Source organism: Colletotrichum gloeosporioides (genome assembly GCF_011800055.1).
Source record: "Colletotrichum gloeosporioides strain Lc1 chromosome Unknown consensus_9, whole genome shotgun sequence".
Classification (NCBI taxonomy): domain Eukaryota; kingdom Fungi; phylum Ascomycota; class Sordariomycetes; order Glomerellales; family Glomerellaceae; genus Colletotrichum; species Colletotrichum gloeosporioides.
This window is the reverse complement of record NW_025544654.1, coordinates 329,750-348,857: the sequence shown is the minus strand read 5'-3', so window position 1 is coordinate 348,857 and position 19,108 is coordinate 329,750. Positions and strand designations below refer to the sequence as shown.

The following is a 19,108-nucleotide window of genomic DNA, read 5'->3' as shown; positions in this document are numbered from 1 at the left end:
CCCTCAAGCTAAACTCAGATCATTCTTTACAAACGGTAATATAAGTACAAGACCAGACTTTGTGTCCTGAGGCAATCTGTCCCTGGTCAATCCTTATTGCTATTGTCGATCTATGATTCGGGAAACGTTTGTCGAGCTTGGGTCAAATCTGTTTACTACTTCCCTTCTGCCCTGTTATTTCCGCTGTTTATGTCTATTCCCGACTAGATCACCGGCCCAGAAATCGCTTCCCGAGTTTGCAATAGTGTTCTCTTCAGACCATCTGATGCCTAGATAAATAGAGTCCGTTCAGATATTTTGTCCTCATAAATCAAAACGATGATGGGGCCGGTGAGCCTACCAGAGGCGCAATTACGACCACCGCCAGGGAAACGAGGGGGATCAGGACGTTGACCTGGCTTTTGGCTTGGTTTTTTCGGCTGGCTCTTTTTCCCCTTGCCCTCTCGTTTGTATACGAGTCCCTTATGACGGAGGGCGTGGCCTGCGCCTGGTTCAGTTCTGGCTTGGACGGCGTGTGGGGCGCGGGGGGGGGGGTTTCTAAGAATGTCAGTAATACTCGCCAGTAACTTAGTTGAAGGAGATGACTTACGTCGATGGCCATGACGGCGCCGAGGAAGAGAGATAGAATCAAGACGGGGCGCATGGCGAAGGCTTTTCATACGGTAGGGTTTATAAAGATAGGGTCTTAGAATCCGCAAAGTTGCGCAAATAGCAAAAGGCTGAGTTTAATGCATCCGAGCTTAATGACACGGAGTGAACAGTGACCATTTATACCCAAGTTAGAAAGCATACCTTCTCATGACCAGCTGGATAATGCTGCGAGTCCAATCTGTCCGCCCTAAACTCAAGAAAGTTTCAGGTGAACTACAAGAACTCTATACCTCACCTAAAGACACTCTAATGTGATAAAGTCGTAGAGTCATGAGGCCGTTTGAAGAAGGGGCCTTCTTGCGAAGACCGACGGGCAGAAACCGGTGGGATCTCGTCTGGAAGTGATCTCCAGGGCGCTCTAATGGCTAAGGTTTGCGTTTACTAAAACATTATATGTTATCAACGTATCAGTGACACAAATCGCAGCAAAATAACCCTGCGCAAATGACTCGATAACTAGGAGCCTCGTATTTCGATCAGGCGTTACCATTGCCATCTCCGAGCTTTAGACTTTGAATCACTGTGAACATTGCTATAAGGCCGTTTGAAACTTGGGTAAGGGATGTAAGGAGTCACAAACTAGAAAGGGGGAACACGGACAAGATGGCGTTAAGCAATGTAGTTATAGACGAGACCAAGAATGTTAGTTCATGCATGAAGCTGGAATCGATGATACCCACTAAGGAAAGCCCAGGAAAAAAAGTCCAATTAGAGCCTACGACGCTTGGTTCAGCGCTCAGAAGTCCAGACTCCAGTCCTTCAATCTGCTCCTTGACCATTCATCGTCATGCCAAGTATTGACCACGGCCTGCAAATCGACCTTTGGCCCCCTCCGTGTGCTGTTTTCGTCATTCTTACTTATTACTTACGTTTATGGTCACGAAATCCTGCCAAACGAAGACCTCAATCCATGGGCGAAGCATCATTCCCTCTACCGGTCCAAGATTCTCAACAGCACCAATCATAGAAGGTGAACACCGAGGTCATGCCACCCTGCTGCCCCAGGTCCAAGCGTCCACAGATTGGCGGCGGGGTGGGCAGACGTCTCGGTTTCCGAAAACATCGCACAAGATGCCCGGCCTTGAAGTGTTCTGAATGTTTGAGTCTCGTCCGTGCAGGGGGATGTGAATGTAGCAGCTGCCCAGACGCCAGTCAGAGGAGAGAATACTTGATCTTGAAAGGTTTCGAATGCGTGAGTCTTACCATTGACGGGGGATAAAAGGACCACACTCGCCTTGCAGCCAACCACCAGCGGCATGGAACATTCAGTATTCGTACTTATGATGAAAATGATCAAGGACATGGTTCTTGACTTTACTAATGTTCTTGTTATGGGGATCGATTGTCATCAAGGTAATTTGTGAGTGAAAGTGTCCTTGCACGATGCCGTTGTGGTTCGAGGCAATGTCTTGGGACGAAAGCACAGAGGAAAACATGTCGAGCAGCACGGCTTCACACAAGAATGACCATTAAAATTGACAGTTAATTCCACTATGGCTATGTGTCATGGTGCCAGGGAGGGAAATACTTCACCAGAGTCTCTCTGCGTCACGCAGGAGACATAGAAGACCCAGTTACTGATTACGAATTACGCCCTCTGCCACACTACGACCCATTTACAGTTGCAACATATCCGTCTCCAAACAATCAAACATATTCCGCAGTAACTGTGTTGTACCGAGAGTCTGCGGACTGTTAGTGACCATGCGTCAAGTATTCAGGGCAAGCGAGACTTACTGTTGTATAGTAGTGTATAGGTTGTCGAGGCGGACAGATACATCGCCTCGATCTTGCAGCTCAGCTCGTAGTACCACTGTCCATCAGACCCCTGGCGACGTGCGAGCATGTTCTCCGGGATGTGACTGACGTCAGCCTCAACGTGCACTAGCATGGAGACGTTATCGTCGCGGGCCACGGGAGCCGTTCGAGGTGTGCGATCGGCGTAGATATCCATCTTGATCTTCTTGATGCGGCCCTGGCTGACGAGACCAGTCCACACGAAAGACGTGTAGAACGGCTCATTCTCTGAGACGTTGTCTCCGCGCTGGATGAACCATTCCATTGTATACACTTTGTAGCAGCCATCAAGGCCGCACCAGTGACGCTTGCTTTCAACATGGCCATGGAGCTTGGGGTCGTACTTGGTGCGCCATTCAGTTCCGTAGTGCTTGCGAGCCTTCCGGTTCTGAACTCGAACCTGAGTAAGACGGTCGGGAGATACTTGAGCAAGTCCCTTCATGACGGCACCTTGAACGACAGCTTGCCAGGCGTTAGGAGGTTGCATAATCTGAATGTTCCTGTCGATAGCGTTGCGCAAGCGTTCCTTGAGGTAGTTGGAGGCGCCGAAGCCACCGACCAGAAGCACGGCCCGAATGGGGACGCCGCTGGTTGTGATCTGGTCCTTCACCAATTTGATACACTCGAGAACCACGGGCTCAAAGATGGTCTGCAGGTCAGATGCCTTTAGGGCGAAACGACCACGGTTGATCCCAAGCTCTCGGTTGTTGTTGAGACCGCCGACGGGAATCGTGTAGGTTTCGTCCGGGGCAGCACCCAGGGTGAACTGACGCTTGACCTGCGCGTTGTCAGTATCAGCTGCTCTAGTCGAGCAAAAAGCCTACCTTCTTCTCGAACTGCTCCATGGCCTCTGCCATCACCTCGTCGTCGAAGCCCTCTTCCTTGCCCAGCTTCGCCTTGAGAAACTTCGCGAAGCGCATGTTCAGGAAGGTCGAGCCACACAACGCACCCGATCCTGGAGCAGCCTCTTGGACCTCCAGAATAGGCTTCAGGCCGGTGATTGTGTAGGAGATCAAGTCCACCGTACCACCGCCAGCGTCGACTACCACAACAGTGTCGCCGACCTTGAGTCCGTGAGGGTCGAGGCCGTGCAGGGCGTAGATGGCTGCCGCTTCGGGCTCAGAGACGAGGTGGATGGGTGACTTGGAGCTGGACAGACCCGAGGCCTTCTGGCACGCTTGCTTCGTCTTCTCCTTGGCTAGATCGGACCAAATGGCGGGGACAGTGACAACGAACTCGAGGGGGGTTGTTGTGACGACCTGTTCGCCAAGCTTCTCCCTCAGTGTGTACATGAGGTGCTCGCCAAGAGCAGAGATGTAGTCAGTGACCAATTTGTCGACGTTTCGACCACCCCTAGCCTCCGAAGAGACGGCCTGTCCCATGCTTTGGAGGGAGGGATCAAGATCGCTGCGAAGTATTAGTACAGCCTGCTGGCGAGTGTCAACGTCTCCAGAATCAGTTGACTCACAGCTTGAACCACTCGACAACTTCATCCTGAGGCGCAGTGATGGGAATGGAAAAGCCCCATTGGATCTCGTCGCCGGCATATCTGAGCTTGGTGGGAACCTTGTCTGAGGATTCGCCCTCGCGGACCGTCTTGCTGATGGGCCAGGTAGTGATGGCCGTCCGTCGATCGGCGCGCTGTGTCTCCGCCCAGGCGACGCCGGAATATGTGGTGCCGAAGTCGATGCCGACGATGATCTTGCGCTCGCTGATGGCGAGCTTGTCGAAGGTGTCGACCATGATGGCGCGCGTTGTTGTTGGGTATCACAAAGACAGGAAAGTAATGGGGTATCGTGGAGAGGGGGAACGGTGCAGAACCAGCGATATGGTAAATGAAATATGCAGAAAAGCAGGCAGAAGCAGCCTTAGAAATTGCCACGTTCCAAGAGCTTAAAGAGAGGACCTCGTTTTGGTGGCTGTAGGACTGGTGTGCCTGACTGGGCGAGATGCACCCGGGAGGCGCTCGAAAGACGTGGAATTTTGCGAGCGTGACCAGTATAGAGTACGGAGCGAGGGTGAAGAGGCGCTGGTGATGTCCGAGTGAGAGCCACGACTTGACTGTTTGAAAGAGCAAAGATTGTCAGGTTGAAAGCACACAAGATCATGGAAATCTGCCTCGAAAAAGAGGGAAGAAGCTCTGGTGGGATAAGCAAACGGCGTGACCAGCATGAGGCATAAGCTGAATTTCTTCAAGCAGGTACACTTTAGGACAAACAAAGCCCGGTAAGGTACTCGGTACATGTGAGGCTGGCAGGCAGGAACGGCAGAAACAGCTAGCATTTTGCATGGAAAGCACCTTCCAAGCCGCCTTCCTGGTGAAGGAAGGACCTGGGAGGGCAGGGACATCAGTGGTCTTGGAGTTCTTGCCATGACCGGACGGTTCCGTGACATGGATGTGGGGCTGGAGAGAGCCTTCGACTTAGGTAGGTAGCTCTGAAGCATCTCGTCTTGTTTCAACGAACCAAGGTGCCCATTATGGCGAACATGGCCAGGTCACCGAGATCAGGCGGTACGGCAGCTAATGATGAGGCCCCATAATTAAGTACCTTATCGACCTGGACGAGATATCGACGAGGTCAAGTCTCACGCTGAAGACAAGACGCTAGTGCCGCCCGACAACGGTATGCTTAGGCTTTCGACCGGGACATTGAGCATGCAAGCTTGGTATCCGGTACGTACCGGGGACAGTTTTCCAGAACCCCACTATCAGGACACGCTGCTCAAGCAGGCTTGATCCTTGTCCACTTTAACGCAGGATTGCTTACCTTCATGGCTCACGCTGCGTCGGCCTCCGCCGACGAGATTGAGGAAATCCGGGGATACGACTGATGATTTCCGCCCCAAAGCATGCTCTTGCTGACTTGAATTCACTGCAATGATATTGGGTGACCAGGCTACAGAGCACTACTCACTGTTTGCCAGAATAGACGGGTTGCTGCAAGGGTTGCTGATCGCCACGGGGATAGGCAGCGTGGTGGGGTTCGCTCAGTGCAGGGCTGATGCTGGATCAGGCGCGAACCTGTCCGTAAGCAGCAAGGCATATTGCGGGAAGCCCGTGCTAACTTGATGCTCCGTAGCTCAGCGTGTTTGATGCATGTCCAACGTCGTCGAATTATGCCATTGGCATACGGCAAAAAACGGATAGGCGGACTCGCATTAAACGCATTTCAGCTCTGCATTCCATTGTATCAGTACCTTACGAATGGTACCGGGCTGTCGAGAGGCCATCAGTGCACAGTGTCGCCGACTGCTTCTCCCCACCAAGGTGTGCCTCAGTGGAAGCACCACTGTGACCGAGGGCAGCTTCCCTCAACAATGTCCTACACTATCGGCGGCAGGAGCGACCCTGAGAGGTAGATCAAATCGATAGCTTACTGCCAAACAGAGGTTTTTGAAGGTTGCATCCGGCTTGTCCGTTGTTCCTTCCTTTGAATCGTTTCTCTCACCGAACGTGAAAGAATGGCAGTTGTGAAGCGCCAGCAGCTTCCAGCCTACCTGCACTGTTGCCAGCCTAGGCAGACTTCCTGCACTTCATCTTATCTTGGCACACTTTCCTCCCAACCCCAAATGCGATTTCGGGCCTTGGATCTTTCGTCCAAACACCCCCTCCGTTGTTTCCGCCGCCCAGCATCCCCGGTCGACATCATGGACGACCTCAAACAACTGGACCCGACCCTCCCGCACCATCGCGACAACCAAACCCCCCCGGTCCCGGACAAGAAGCCCAGTGAACCCGACTCTGCTTCCATTCCACTCGAGGGTATCAAACCTACCTACAGCTCAGCCCTCAAGAACCCGCCGTCCGTCAACACAGAGCCTCCGAGCCCATCTCTCAGCTCAGAGTCCGACGCCATGGGATTCACAAAGGTTGAGATGCCTGCCACCGTTCTCGAAAACGGAGGTCAGAGCAAGGGACCAAGGCAAGCTCTGCCCAAAGGTCTCGTTGCCACTCGTTTTGCCAATGCCAATGTTCCTCCCCCTCAGCGCACGCTATCACCCCCGTCAACCACCACATCGGCCTCCTTCCTCGAATGCGAAGACTTGATCAACTTCGAAACTGACACTTCGCAATCTACAAGAGATACCTCGTCGCAGGACTCGGTTCTGCAAGCTCGGTGTGACGGGAACGTCCCTGCCTCGGCCTTGGAGCTGCGTTTGCACCGCGATATCGACGACCTACGCCAGAAGCTCAGGTCCTCGAAAGCTCAGGCAGAGATCGCCGAGGAAAGAGCAGACAGAATGGAGAAGAGGATCCAGGAGATCAAGAGCGTCAAGGCTCCCAAGCTCACGGACGCGGAGAGAGATATCAATTCGCTGTACTCGAGTGTCAATGAGCTCAAGACGGAGAACTCGGCCCTGAAAGAGCAGTTGAGGGACGCCCAGTCGCACATCTTCAGCCTGCAGCCTTATCGCAAGGAGCTGACGCCGGAGGAGGTTGGTCGCGTAGGTGAATCCCAACCTTGTCCGTAAACTCACCGGTCTGACGCAGTGGCAGCAATACGACGATCTCGTTGAGGGCATCACCGATTGGGTTACCAAGTTCATGGCACCGCTCCTCGACAATCATACCAAAGGCGTCGATGAACTCCTGACCAACTCGCGCAAGCGGCCGACCGAGGCGCACAAGCTGAAGCACGCAATCCAAACCCACGCAGATCTAGTCCACGGCACAATGTTCCCCGAAACAGACGAGGATGTGATCATTTCCATCATTATGAGATTCCTCAACGACAGCATTTTCCAAAAGATTCTGTACGGCTCCTGCGCATCATTTGTGGAGTCTCTCAGTTTCATAGAGATGGCGCTGCAGAACACTGTCGAGCCCAAGCGAGGTGAGACATGTACCGATGTGATAACCCTTCGTGTAGCTGACCAAGTCGCCAGATCTATTCGCCATTCGGACATGGACCGCGGAGGCCTACAATGCCATCGTGAGCTCTCGCGAATTCAGAGGCGTGCGAGAGAAGAGGATGCGTGAGATGACGATTGAGCTTGCAGGCATTTTCAAAATCCTCTGCAAAAAGGACCATCTCGATATATTCTACAAGAATTTTGAAGAGAACTGTGTCCGGCCTGCCATGCAACTCTACGAGAAGATTCAGATTTCGACCCACCACTTCTACTTTGACATCAATCCGTACATCCTGTGGGGATCCGAAGGCGAATTCCAGACATCCACGGACTTTCTCGACAACGTATCAGACCTGGACTGCAAGAACATTCTGCAGAACCGCAAGGCGTTCAGCATGTCCAAGATGGACCCGCCTCCTTCCAAAAAGGAGCTCTACCACCGCCTACTCAACGTCTGCACGATCACCCCTGCACTCTACATGCGTCAGATCGGGCGCAAGGATTCCATCAGAGAGCCTCAGATTGTCCGGCGTCAACAAATGTTGGTGGCATGGGGTCTCCAAGACAAGAAGGACTCGTTCATTCGAGATGGGGATCAAACGCTGCTTAATCACCTGTACACTGCCAGGAACGAGCGCGAGAAGGCAGAGGCAGGTGGATGGGCGACTTTCCGTTGGCCAGGCTAGATGCGTCGCAGGCAGTCATTGATGAAATTGGGAGTTTATGTTCACGGGATTGAGCTTTGATATGAGGGCGTTTGCAGAAGGGAAGACATAAGGCTGGAGATTTCCCATCGGTGTTGGTGCTTGAGATATACCCAGCGGAAGCCAATGGTGTAGCCATGGCCAGAGCCGAGGGTGCTCCTGACGAGGATTAGACGGGCTCTTTCAAATGAAAATCGTGTCATCAGATAAGACCATTTTGCGCTGCTCTGTTTGCTCAGCTGGGCGTTTAATGGAATGAAATGGAGCTGGTGGATGGTGGTCCAACGGAGCTCGCTCTCGTTGTCAACCCACATCACCCTTCACGATGTGCATGATGTATCGGTACTTTAGCTTAGTCGCTTGGTGTTCTAGACTCCAGCGACAACCCAAATGACATAACGTATGTATCTGATATGAGTGCCACCTGGGCCAACCCATACCTCACTCCAAAGTGTAAATTGTGCTTGTACAGCCCCAGTTCAGGCTTTCCGGGGTTGTAAGGCCTTCTAAGCAAGGGGCGGGCGCTAACAAATAAGCTACAGCGGATGGACACACCGAACGAACCCCTCACCGTGGCGCCCAGGTGGCGGGGTTCTCGTGGAAGGTGCCCGGTACCTGCGGAAGCCGCCTGAAAGGTCGGTCCCCCAAACGGGCGGGGGCAGGCACCTGCAACATCAGAACAGTGCGGAAGGCCCGCTGCGGAATGCACGTCCAGTGCCACTTGCCAGGCCATGAACCACTTGGACTCCGAGCTGGAACTGCTTTTATCGTCAAGGTTGCCCCAAACAGTCTCGTCTGATGCCTTTTATGGTTCGTTTGCTATGCGCCCGCCGTCATCTTTCAGCCATCAAAAGTCTCCGCTGCAACTCAATACAGCAAAGGTGCCTGTTGAAGAGAGTCTGCCTGCTAAAGAGGAGTCAGTTGACAGTCAACCTTGCAGACGCGACAGTAACGGCCCTGCCTGCGTCTGCTCTTTGCAAGCTCCACCGTCAGTTGAATAAGGTAGGCAAGAAGAGCACACTTCAAACATCGCTAACCGCCTGGAATTGCCCAGATTTACCTACTGCTTTGCGACCTTACTTATCCGTCGTCCCTCCTTCAGACCAACCGTTGGCTTCAACACCATCCAAGGACGACCAGTAACAAGGTACTCTGCCTTGTGGCCCGCCTGCATCAACTACATGCTCGGACGGTGATGCAAGATTGAGGGCCCGAGTGACGCCTTCAAGCAGCGAGTAGGGTCATCCCAGGAACCCGCTGCCACATTCACACCATGTTTCCGTCGCCGGCACAAATATTGCGCTATTCGTTCCAGCAGCATCCCGGCATCACAGACGATTCGTCGCGACAGTCAGTGTCCTCTGCGTCGTCCTACTGGCCATTGCCCTCCAGGGAAGATCGATCAGCCAATGGATTCGATCAAGGATCTGTCGAAGAGTTTCACGCATCTCGTCTGTTTCGAGAGCCAGTCTTGGCAACAACAGCTGCGGCGTCGACAGATTCCACGATAACTTCTCCCGCCGTAAATCTCCCACCTAGAGACTTCACCACCGACGCAAACACCAGCGAACCCAGACGTCGAGAAGACGAAAACCCGCGAGCGACGAACAACAATCAGACTCGGCCAGTGGTTGCAGGAAGGGCGCCAGCCCCGAGATATGTCCCTTACGTTGATTCTACTCCCGTGACGAGAATGTTTGCCACGCAAGACGCCGGGCTGCCGCCCAGCTACTACGCGCACCCGAACCCCTCTCATTTGGACGGCTTTGGCGAAGACGTCCTCGATCCGCCCCCTCTATACGACTGGGCAGTGATGATGGGGGACAGAGACCAGCAGGAGGAACAGCAGCCAACTTCACCACGGCAAGATGTCGACGACCAAGCAACGTCGTCGGTCATCGCCTCTGAAGCCTCGCAGAGAGCTTTCTCTTATGGTACCATTAGTGCTGACATCATGGCCGACTTCGACTTTCCTCAACCACCACCAAAGACGACGGCCGCGGTCAGGGACCTCGCGGTAGCATCTTCGTCGTCTTCTACTCCTCAGAGAGGCTATCGACCGACAGCCGCATCCATTCTAGATGGCTTTGATCCTGCGCCTTTCTCTCCCCAAACAACTGGCGGCAGCAACAGCACCGCTGCAAGCACGCCCCCCTTGATGTCTCCTCCCATCCGCCCCAGATCGACCTCGCTTCTGGGATCAAACAACCCGTACATCGCCCTCCTCGAGCAGAAAGAGCAGGCGATGACGGTCGCTTTCCTGCGCACCCATGACGTCGCCACTGGGTCCCGCTCGACAGATCTCGCTGCCGACGATTTCAGGTAAGCCTAGTCATGGTTTATACTTCCATCCATCACCGCCCGCCCTGCCCTTTTGGCCAGAAAGTGATGAGCCCCATGCCAGTTGAAGGGTGTCCAGTCTTGCTTGACGTTGCTGCTAACCCGGTACAGTTTCGGTCAGCGCTACCAGAGAGCCGCTGACACGACAGACGTTGTAGTTACGAGGCAGAGGCTACCAGCGAATGACCTGGGCGGATCAAGAGAGTGTCCTATCTGCGCGGAGACCAGAGAGGCTTCTGATTTCCCGATCCTTAGCGTTACTTCGATGTGTACTCACCCACCAGAGGCATGCCTGGAATGTCTCCAAATGTCAATTAGATCAGACTTGAATAGCAAACTCTGGACCGAGATCCGATGCCCCGAGTGTCGAGAGCTCCTCGAATACGTCGACATCCAGAAGTACGCAGACGAGGAAACGTTTGCCCGGTAGGCCACGCCTGAGACACCCTGACGGAGCCAAACTGACGAGTCCATAGATATGAAGCATTGGCTCTACGCGCAGCCATGGCTGAAGCTGAGAACTTCATCTGGTGCACCGCTAACTGCGGCTCCGGCCAGCTTCACGACACGGGCACCGAGCAGCCGATCGTTTCCTGCCTGCACTGCGGCCAGAGGTCTTGCTTTACTCATAACGTCACGTGGCACGAGAACCTGACATGCGAGGAGTATGACTCGCTGCTTCGCGATCCCGAGAACTTTCGATCGAGGATTGAAATGGAGCACGAGCAGATGGACACTGCAAAGCGTATCCAGGAAGACGCTGACCGCGCCATGGCCCAGGGTCTCATGGCTGAACAACAGGCAGAGATTCAAGAACAGGAAGCAAGGGAAAGAGCCGAGCGAGAGAGGGCATTGAGAGCCACGGCACTAGCACGAAAGGTCGCAGCCCGGCGCAAAGAAGAAGAAGACCAAAGCAAGGTCACTGTGAGTAGGACGACGAAGCCTTGCCCCGGTTGTGGGTGGGCGATAGAAAAGAACGCAGGATGGTTAGTGATCCCGTGCTTAACTGAATGACACACGCTAACTCCTATACGCCAGTTCGCACATGACTTGTAAGTACACTTGATCCTTCTCCATGATCATAGCACCCTTTTTCATCCTTCTTCACGCCAGCCCCTGAGGCGCCCTCCATACTGAAGCCAACAAAATTCGCAGGCATCAAGTGCCGCTTCCAGTTCTGCTGGGGATGCTACACCGTCTGGCAGCGCGGCCACAACGTTCGATGTCGTGGCTTTGCGACTATCTGACGTGGCGATGCGCCCCCAAGCACCAGAGACGAATAGAATAATGTCTAACCCGGATGACCTATTCCCAGGTTCACGCTGCAAGCATGAGTTCTGCTACGAGTGCGGGGCAGACCACAGGCGCATCTTGTTGGAGGATAACAGCATACACAGCCCGCACTGCCGGTTCCATCCGGACAACCTTGAGGATCTTCTTCCTGCGGGAGAGAGGGGGCCTCGATCAGGAAGAAGGTCAGGTGCATCTAGGCGCGTGGGGAGGCGGTGATATCTTGACGCGTACAGTAGCGTACTTTTGTTTTTGCGCAGAGCAAGACTGCTTTTCGATTTCACCTGAATTTGCGAATAGCGAGGGGGATTGACAGGACTTCATAGCCCGGATCCTTTTTCATCGGCAACCCATGATATCTGGGCTGTTATTACGGTAGCTTTCACATTGCCCCAAGTTTCAGACGCAATTACTACTTTGAGCTTACTTTTATTGACTTATTGCTGATCGTGTTCCCCACCGACTCTTTCGTCTCCTTCGTCCCCTATTGTCTTCCAATATCGTCCAAATCCGTTCAAACTTTCGTCCCTTTCGCAATCTTTGACAATCACTGCGACCGAAAGCTTCCGTCACGCCTCCCTTCCTGTCGTCTCCTCTCGTTCCCTCTCGTCTCATCCCACCCCTGTCGCTCCTTGTTGTCTGGGCCTAACATCGCCCAGATCTGCAGCTTGAATGCCTACCATCTTGGCGACAGCAGCAAGTCCAAATTCAACAACCCTCAATTTCCATTTCTCTTTTCCCTTCCAAACTTCCTTGGACGCATTCGTCCAGTAGGTTGGCCTGCTGGCGTATCTATTCTGTAAGACTGACGAAGAAATATGCGAGGGCAAGGACGGCTCACGGCGAAAACCTTTATGGCCACCTATGGGATATGTGAAGAGGGACACCCCCACGACACGTTGATCAGATGGACCTTTGTTTTGAGTGCCTTCACCGTCGAGCAGCAATTACAACTTCAACAACCCTCAAGATCCTTACATCATCGTCAAAGCATTATCTAATGCCGAAAGCCTATATATACTGGGCAGTACAACGTGCTCGTGCTTGACATCACTTCGCCGAAGCCTAGCCCACTGCTCCATAGACTGGGCTGTCTCTTGTCGTGTTACCATGGATTGCTAGTAGTAGCGGGGATGACAGCGACGGTGAGGATGATGGGGACGGTGCAGACTTGGATTCATGAAGGTGTCGACAGACCGAGGCTCTTTTGAGAACCAGGCACAACGCGCAGCCTATTAGAACCCTTCCAGAAGATGCAGGAAGGAGGGAGAAAGCAACGGAAGAGCAGGTGGGTTGTACATAGAAACCAAGTCACGCATTACTCAGAAGGGAGGCAGGCAGATTTCAGCAATTCATCTTTTGACTCCTAAATGTAATTGGCCTCTGTGAGCCCTGTGTTACACACCTATTGGCACAGCCCATCTGCAAGAGAATTCCGCGAGAGGAAACCAGGGTTTCTGGACGTGATGCCGTGCTGTATAGGATACTTCTGGATCTAGCCGTCAAAAAGCGCGGTGAAGTCCGCAAGCGCTTCGCGCATCGTGAGAGCCAAATGACCGGAGCCGAGTATAGTGAAGACCTTGCGAAGCCATGTACCCCTCAAGGGAACGGGGGTTAGGTTCTGCAGAATAAAATATTCTATCTTTCGTCCAATAGAGCAATTGAGACGGCCATTGCTGAGTGCCGTCTATCTGCGGACCGAGGCGAGAGCTTGTATTGAGCTATACGGCCCGGTTACATTTGAGGTAACGGGACAGATGGTGGGCATTGCGGAAGGCCTTCACGGAGGGACGTGAGATATTTTCGTCTGTCCGTCAGGGGCTGGGCCTGGGTTGCAGACGAAGTACAATTTGCTTTTTTGTTTCTGGATTCATCCATGTTCCGGAAGAATGGCAAGAGGAATTCGGCCCCTATGCCGTCCATAACAAGACGCTGTGCCGAATCCATCCAGAGTCATTTTGCAGAACGCCATTCCGGCATTTGTTGAACGACACCTTGAGTCTTTTCCCCCGCCCCAGAATTGCCGACGTCTAAATGCGGAGGGCCATCTCCATACGGAGCTCCCCACGCTACTCGAGGCTTTTGGGGTGCACGTGCGACCACATCATGGCAAGTATGATGTTTTGGCCGAAGCCAAGGGTTTATCTGATGCTTTTGATATCCCGGGACCGGGGAGACGAGAATATCCCCATCTTCAACACGCGTGCCGTAAGGAACACGCAACCACCATGCATGGCTTGATCCGGGGAAGATTCAGGTCTACCTAAAGTTTTCGGTAATTCCAAAGACCAATGGCTTGGCTGCCGCTGCTGTTGATCTGGATCGCACCTTGTCGGCCACACCTCCGTCGGCACCGCATCAATATTGAACGACGACCCCCGGCCAACATGTCAACATGATGCATCAATATATCGAAAGTCCAAATTCACTAGACTGGTGATTCCTAGCTAGACCGGGTGCTTAGTAATTGTCTGACGGTAAACGAGAAGGGATTGCGCAGACTTCTCTTCTGATGCGAGTTTGATATAGCGTGACGCCCCTTTCGATAATGACCACGTGAAGGCAGGAAAGCTTCGGAATTGATAAAGTCGTTGGATGAACCGCGCAAGATTTCGCACACGAGAAGACAAAAAGTCCATTGATCAACCATTCGCCGTTCATGTCAAGTGCTCCTGCCAAACACTCTCCGGCTCCTCGTGGAGAATCCTCTTCTATATCGGCTCAGGCCAATCTTTTCAACCCCGTTTTTCATCAGCCCCTGTCTTCAGCACAGGAGACAAGTCATGTCGGGTCTATCAGTCCCATCCACTGTTCCGGGTCTATCGATCCCATTCAACGTGTCGGGTTTAACAACCCCGGGAACTGCATGGCTCAACGCTGACCCTCCCACCCCCCAGCCCACCGGAGACGTAGCATTAAGAACCGTACCGGGAATGCTAGAAACATTCAATGCCTGGACGAGTGTCTTTACTTTCGTCAAGACTCTTGGTGTCATCTTCGGCTGGTGGCCTGATGGTCAGAAAGAGAAACCGAAAACCCGACCGAACTACACGCCGGGCGAAACGCCGGACGATGTGCCGATTTACACGAAGGTTAACTTCTGGATTGGTAATGATGGACCGCACCCGCTCGACCCCACTAAGCCGCCCATGATCAACGCTGGTGGCGACGCGCCAGATGTTCATTTGTTTGGCGACGGAGGAAATCACATCGGCTCCAGATACCAACCGGGGTTCTGCCCGTCCGGCAGCATCCACTGCTACGCAGGGGTTGATACTGAGGGTTATGCTTCATACGTCCTTCTCAGCGGCAACAGGAACCCAACTTGTATTGCGCTCATGACTGTGGAGATACCAGGTGTTGAGAGGAAGTTTGGGTTCGCCCTGGGAAACTGGGCACCACCTTGCGAGAAGATCTCCGGCGGAAAGAATCCATGGTTTGTTTACTTCCCCGATGTGTCTTTTCGTTGTTATGTTTTTCAGCTTTCTAAGAGCAAAACAGGTACTACGCCAACCACGACTTACCCCTGAAGAGTGCTGTCAATGACGTGAGCAAATGCCTCTGGATCGGCAGCCGCAAGGATAATCAAAAGCCACAATATGTCAGCGGAATGCAGCTTCGTATGAGAGAATTCCGCTCCAACGAAGCCCCTATACGGAAAATGGATTACTACTGTCGTAACTACCCGGTCCTCAACTTTCGCATTGAGAAGTATCCTCACGTAGTGCAGAAGTGGGCGATAGACCCTTTGTTGGCTGGAACGAAAGCCCCGACTGGCCCCTTTCTCGATCCACAGTGGGCAACTGAGACCGAAGACACGGAAGACGGCGAAACCCTTGTCACGGAACCTCTCCCATCAGTCACTGTTATGGGAACCTTTGGCGACGCCGCCGTCAAGGAGAGAAACAGGAACCGCTACGCCCGCCTCGCCCGGAGATGGATCAGCGCCCCGGACCTCGTGGAGCAGATCGCGATGGACCCCTCGGTCTACAAGAGCCATCAGCCCGGGCACCTGGCCAGCGAGCTCTGCGACCGGAATGCCGGCGCCGTGGGGCATTCCTTCGTCTCGTACGCGGAGAAGATGTTCTGCTATATGCCCACCAAGACGCTGTACAAGTTCTGCGACGAGATCGACGAGGGGGCCTGCTGGTCTGAGGACGACAACAAGGTGATCGTCAAGGCTTCGGACGCGGGAATGATGGCGATCTCGGCCGCGGATATTCCTGATCTGCGCCACGCCCACAGCTCTATGAACATTGTCTGGAAATAAGTGCGCGCTCAACATGTGTATTCGTCGTTGGGGAAGAAGCTATCTGTTGTTTGTAAATGAGCAGAAAGAGGGGGATTAATGTGTCGAGAAGGCTTGGCAAACACGGGATCGAGAGTTGTAATGTTTGTTTTGTATCGGAACTGATTTTTAACGCACCATCTGTCAACTGTCACATATTGAGGAGCTTGGCTTCTAGGCCAGCTGGAAAGTAGAGCTTAATTTGGTTTTGTGACTAGGTTTTTTTGTTGTCCTAGAAAGAGAAATATCTTACTAACAAGTGTCAAGTTATCAAGACATGCTGCCATTTGACCCCATCTCTCAGGGCCACAGCAAGCTTCATTTCTGACCCGAACAAGTCGACCAATCCTGTGCTGTGTCATCTGGCCGGAGGTGGCTGTTATCGGTATTTGCGGCTCTTGCGCGGCGTTTCGGACAATGCGACATGGCCGGCAGGTACCCGATCACTCCCGCGAAGGGTCAAGATTGTCGAAGCCAAGTGTGGAGATTCGCGAATATCATTGCCGTTTTCGAACGCAGATATGCAGGTCGCCCGTTGAACAGCTCACGCCGTGCCGGGTGGACCCGTCTTGGACGCTGAGACTCTCGGCACCAGTCGTAAACATGCACAGCGGGATTATTCGGACTACCTCCTAAAGCTGACTCGGTCTTTTATCCACAGACGGTCATCAGCCTCTTTTTACAGCGGTTCTTGACTCGCATCAACTAGTACATCACAAGGGCAGATCACGAGGCTGTGGTCCATTTGTTTGGGTAACGATTGACTTTAATAAATGCAAATTGGTATCTAACTTCACCACCACAAAAACTCCTTCTAATGCGACACGGAGTTGGAGTTGTCAGCGCAAGAGAACGCGCTGGAGCCTCCAGACTCCTTGTAGGTAGCCATGATGCCCACGATGGAGCCGTAGGCGCCGGCGATCATGAGGAACGAGCCGCTGACGACGACAAAGACACTGAAGCACACCATGGCGATCCAGCGCGGGTTCTTGTCGATCTTGCCGGCGCTCCAGTTGTCGTAGAGCCACATGCAGCCCATGGGCTGGAAGGACAGGAGGGTGCCGAAAAGGGCGCCGACGAGCGAGACCAGGCCGTCAAAGACGGGGATGGAGCTGGCGATGATGTTGGCGATGACGGCGACGCTGAAGGTGCAGCCGAGCCAGGTGATCCAGTGCTTCGCGGTGTTGGCAGTGAGGTGCTTGGTGCCGCGGAGCATGCGAATGAAGACGTACTTGGCGGGGAGCTGGGGAAGCGTTAGTTTGTGTTGCAGCACGCCAAAGAATGGATTGAAGCTTACGTGAATGACAAGAGTGGTAGTCACAATGAGACCGGGAAGAGCCAGGCCGTAGCAGACCTTCTTCATCGTGGTTCCGGCAGATCCAAGAGCCGGGGAAGCGACGTAGGAACCGCAGAAGTAGTAGACGATGACTCCAATGGCGATGTAAGTTCCGGTAACAACACCCTGGCAGATGAAGAGAGATCGGGAGTAGTGGCGGGGCTCGCGCATCTCGGAAACGATGGAGAAGAAGGCCGGGGTACCAGCGAAGGCGAAGACGAGGGTAGAGAGAGCGGAGGACGCCTCAGCGAAGGTCGGCTTGCCAACGATGACATAGTCAGAAACCCAGACACCGCCTTGAGGGGCCGCGGCGGGCCGGTCTTGAATACCGACGGCAATGGTGAGCGTCAAGACTTTGGATTGTTAGCTACTTGCTTGTGGAGGAATTCTAATTCAGGGGTTGTGCGTACTTGAGCTGAGGATAGCCACGAGACCGATCCAAGCGAACCAAGTGATCTTGCCAAGCGTCTGGATGCTACCGAAGCAGAAACCAACAAATGCAGCCACAGCAACGAAGATTGCAGTGCAGGCACCGTGGGTGGAAACCGAGTTGAGCGCAATGGAGGCACCAAGCATACCAGAGCCGGCAACGAAGATCCAGTCTGTCGTAGATATTAGCGGACTGAACGTTGCAACGCTTCGAACACGCGCAGCAACTTACAGAGACAGAAAACCACGGCAAAGAATTCACGACCAATGGGGCCAAAGAGCTTGCGACCAACATCGTCAATGCTGTACACGTCGGGGTGGTTCAACTTGAAGACTCCGACAATGTAGTCGGACCAGGTTGTCACGCCCGACACGAGGCACAACGCAATCACGCCCGGCACGATTCCCAAAACGTGGAAGGTTCCCGGGATGGACAAGACTCCGAGTCCGATCTGGGTCTTCATCATGAGAGCGGCTGTTCCAAGCCACCCAACCTATTGGTCGGAAGATTAGTCGCTGTGCGGGGGTCGTCGTCTGTTTTCCCGAATTTTCTTACATTGCGGTAGTTGGGACCATCTTCACCGATTTCACCGAAAACTGCATCGTAGCTAGCGTTCGGGTCGTCGTAGACGACGCCGACCTGGGACTGGGTTGAGACCTGGCCCAACTCGTCGAGGTGGCTTTCCTTGCTCTTATGCATGGTGGTAGCCATTTTTGTTTTTTATTGTCGGTCGATGGAGAATGGATATGTGCTCGATTCGAAAAGCAACGTCAAAGTCACTGCAGGAGAATATGTTTCAAGACTTTTGAAAAGCAGTCACTTTGAAGCGTCGAGGGTGCGATTGTCGAAGTTTTTTTTTTCAAATCTCTAGGAGAGATCCGATGTTGGCGGTTAGGAGGTGAAGAGGTTTAATGAATTGCCGTGAGACATGGAAGGCTGAGGTGAACCTTGAAGGACAACAAAGATAGAGTGCGACCAAAATGAGTTTGTCAAGACAATGGATCGAAAGCCCAGTACAATTGAGCGACTCGAGGCGAACTGCGAGAAGATGGATAATTCAAACATCCAAGCGTTCGACATTTTGGAGTTGGGAACGACGCGCTTTTGAACAAGATTTGGTCTAGCGCTGGAGCCGCTTCTCTTCAGCTTCGCCCAGCTCAAGGCCAATGCCGTCAGGGGCATGGTGTGCCAAGGTAGCGACGCAAGGTTCACGCTTCTATCAGACAGACAGGTTCCTCCAACAAGAGGACAAGACCAGATAGGTCAGATAGGACATAACCCACTGCATGAGGTAAATTACGCACCTATTTCTGAGAGAAACCCCATATTTTCCCCGGACTTCATCGACTGGGAGATACGTCACAGCGGGACGATGTTCAAGGATGCTAGGGAGAAATGACTCGCAATGGCACTTCCTT

General features: G+C 53.2%; 6 protein-coding genes across 6 annotated transcripts; 3 read left to right on the top strand and 3 right to left on the bottom strand.

Annotated features, from left to right (window-relative positions):
- Positions 1–310: 310 nt before the first annotated feature.
- Positions 311–643, bottom strand: GCG54_00003077 (uncharacterized protein; the record flags this gene model as incomplete). Its single annotated transcript, XM_045403155.1, has 2 exons — positions 311–502; positions 590–643. The coding sequence occupies 2 exons, from the start codon at positions 641–643 to the stop codon at positions 311–313; spliced, it is 246 nt and encodes an 81-aa protein (XP_045270058.1).
- A 1,655-nt stretch (positions 644–2,298) lies between these two features.
- GCG54_00003076 (Heat shock 70 kDa protein 12A) lies at positions 2,299–4,191 on the bottom strand (the record flags this gene model as incomplete). The annotated part of the gene is made up of 4 exons (XM_045403154.1): positions 2,299–2,336; positions 2,389–3,226; positions 3,273–3,855; positions 3,917–4,191. 4 exons carry the CDS (start codon positions 4,189–4,191, stop codon positions 2,299–2,301), a joined length of 1,734 nt encoding a protein of 577 aa, XP_045270057.1.
- Positions 4,192–6,096: 1,905 nt separating this feature from the next.
- On the top strand, positions 6,097–7,988 carry GCG54_00003075 (uncharacterized protein; the record flags this gene model as incomplete). Its single annotated transcript, XM_045403153.1, has 3 exons — positions 6,097–6,894; positions 6,941–7,283; positions 7,336–7,988. The coding sequence occupies 3 exons, from the start codon at positions 6,097–6,099 to the stop codon at positions 7,986–7,988; spliced, it is 1,794 nt and encodes a 597-aa protein (XP_045270056.1).
- Positions 7,989–9,279: 1,291 nt separating this feature from the next.
- Positions 9,280–11,593, top strand: GCG54_00003074 (E3 ubiquitin-protein ligase dbl4; the record flags this gene model as incomplete). The annotated part of the gene is made up of 5 exons (XM_045403152.1): positions 9,280–10,328; positions 10,458–10,772; positions 10,823–11,332; positions 11,385–11,398; positions 11,502–11,593. The coding sequence occupies 5 exons, from the start codon at positions 9,280–9,282 to the stop codon at positions 11,591–11,593; spliced, it is 1,980 nt and encodes a 659-aa protein (XP_045270055.1).
- A 2,826-nt stretch (positions 11,594–14,419) lies between these two features.
- Positions 14,420–15,906, top strand: GCG54_00003073 (uncharacterized protein; the record flags this gene model as incomplete). Its single annotated transcript, XM_045403151.1, has 2 exons — positions 14,420–15,072; positions 15,138–15,906. The coding sequence occupies 2 exons, from the start codon at positions 14,420–14,422 to the stop codon at positions 15,904–15,906; spliced, it is 1,422 nt and encodes a 473-aa protein (XP_045270054.1).
- An 832-nt stretch (positions 15,907–16,738) lies between these two features.
- On the bottom strand, positions 16,739–18,401 carry GCG54_00003072 (uncharacterized protein; the record flags this gene model as incomplete). The annotated part of the gene is made up of 5 exons (XM_045403150.1): positions 16,739–17,167; positions 17,222–17,613; positions 17,671–17,862; positions 17,922–18,183; positions 18,246–18,401. The coding sequence occupies 5 exons, from the start codon at positions 18,399–18,401 to the stop codon at positions 16,739–16,741; spliced, it is 1,431 nt and encodes a 476-aa protein (XP_045270053.1).
- Positions 18,402–19,108: the final 707 nt, after the last annotated feature.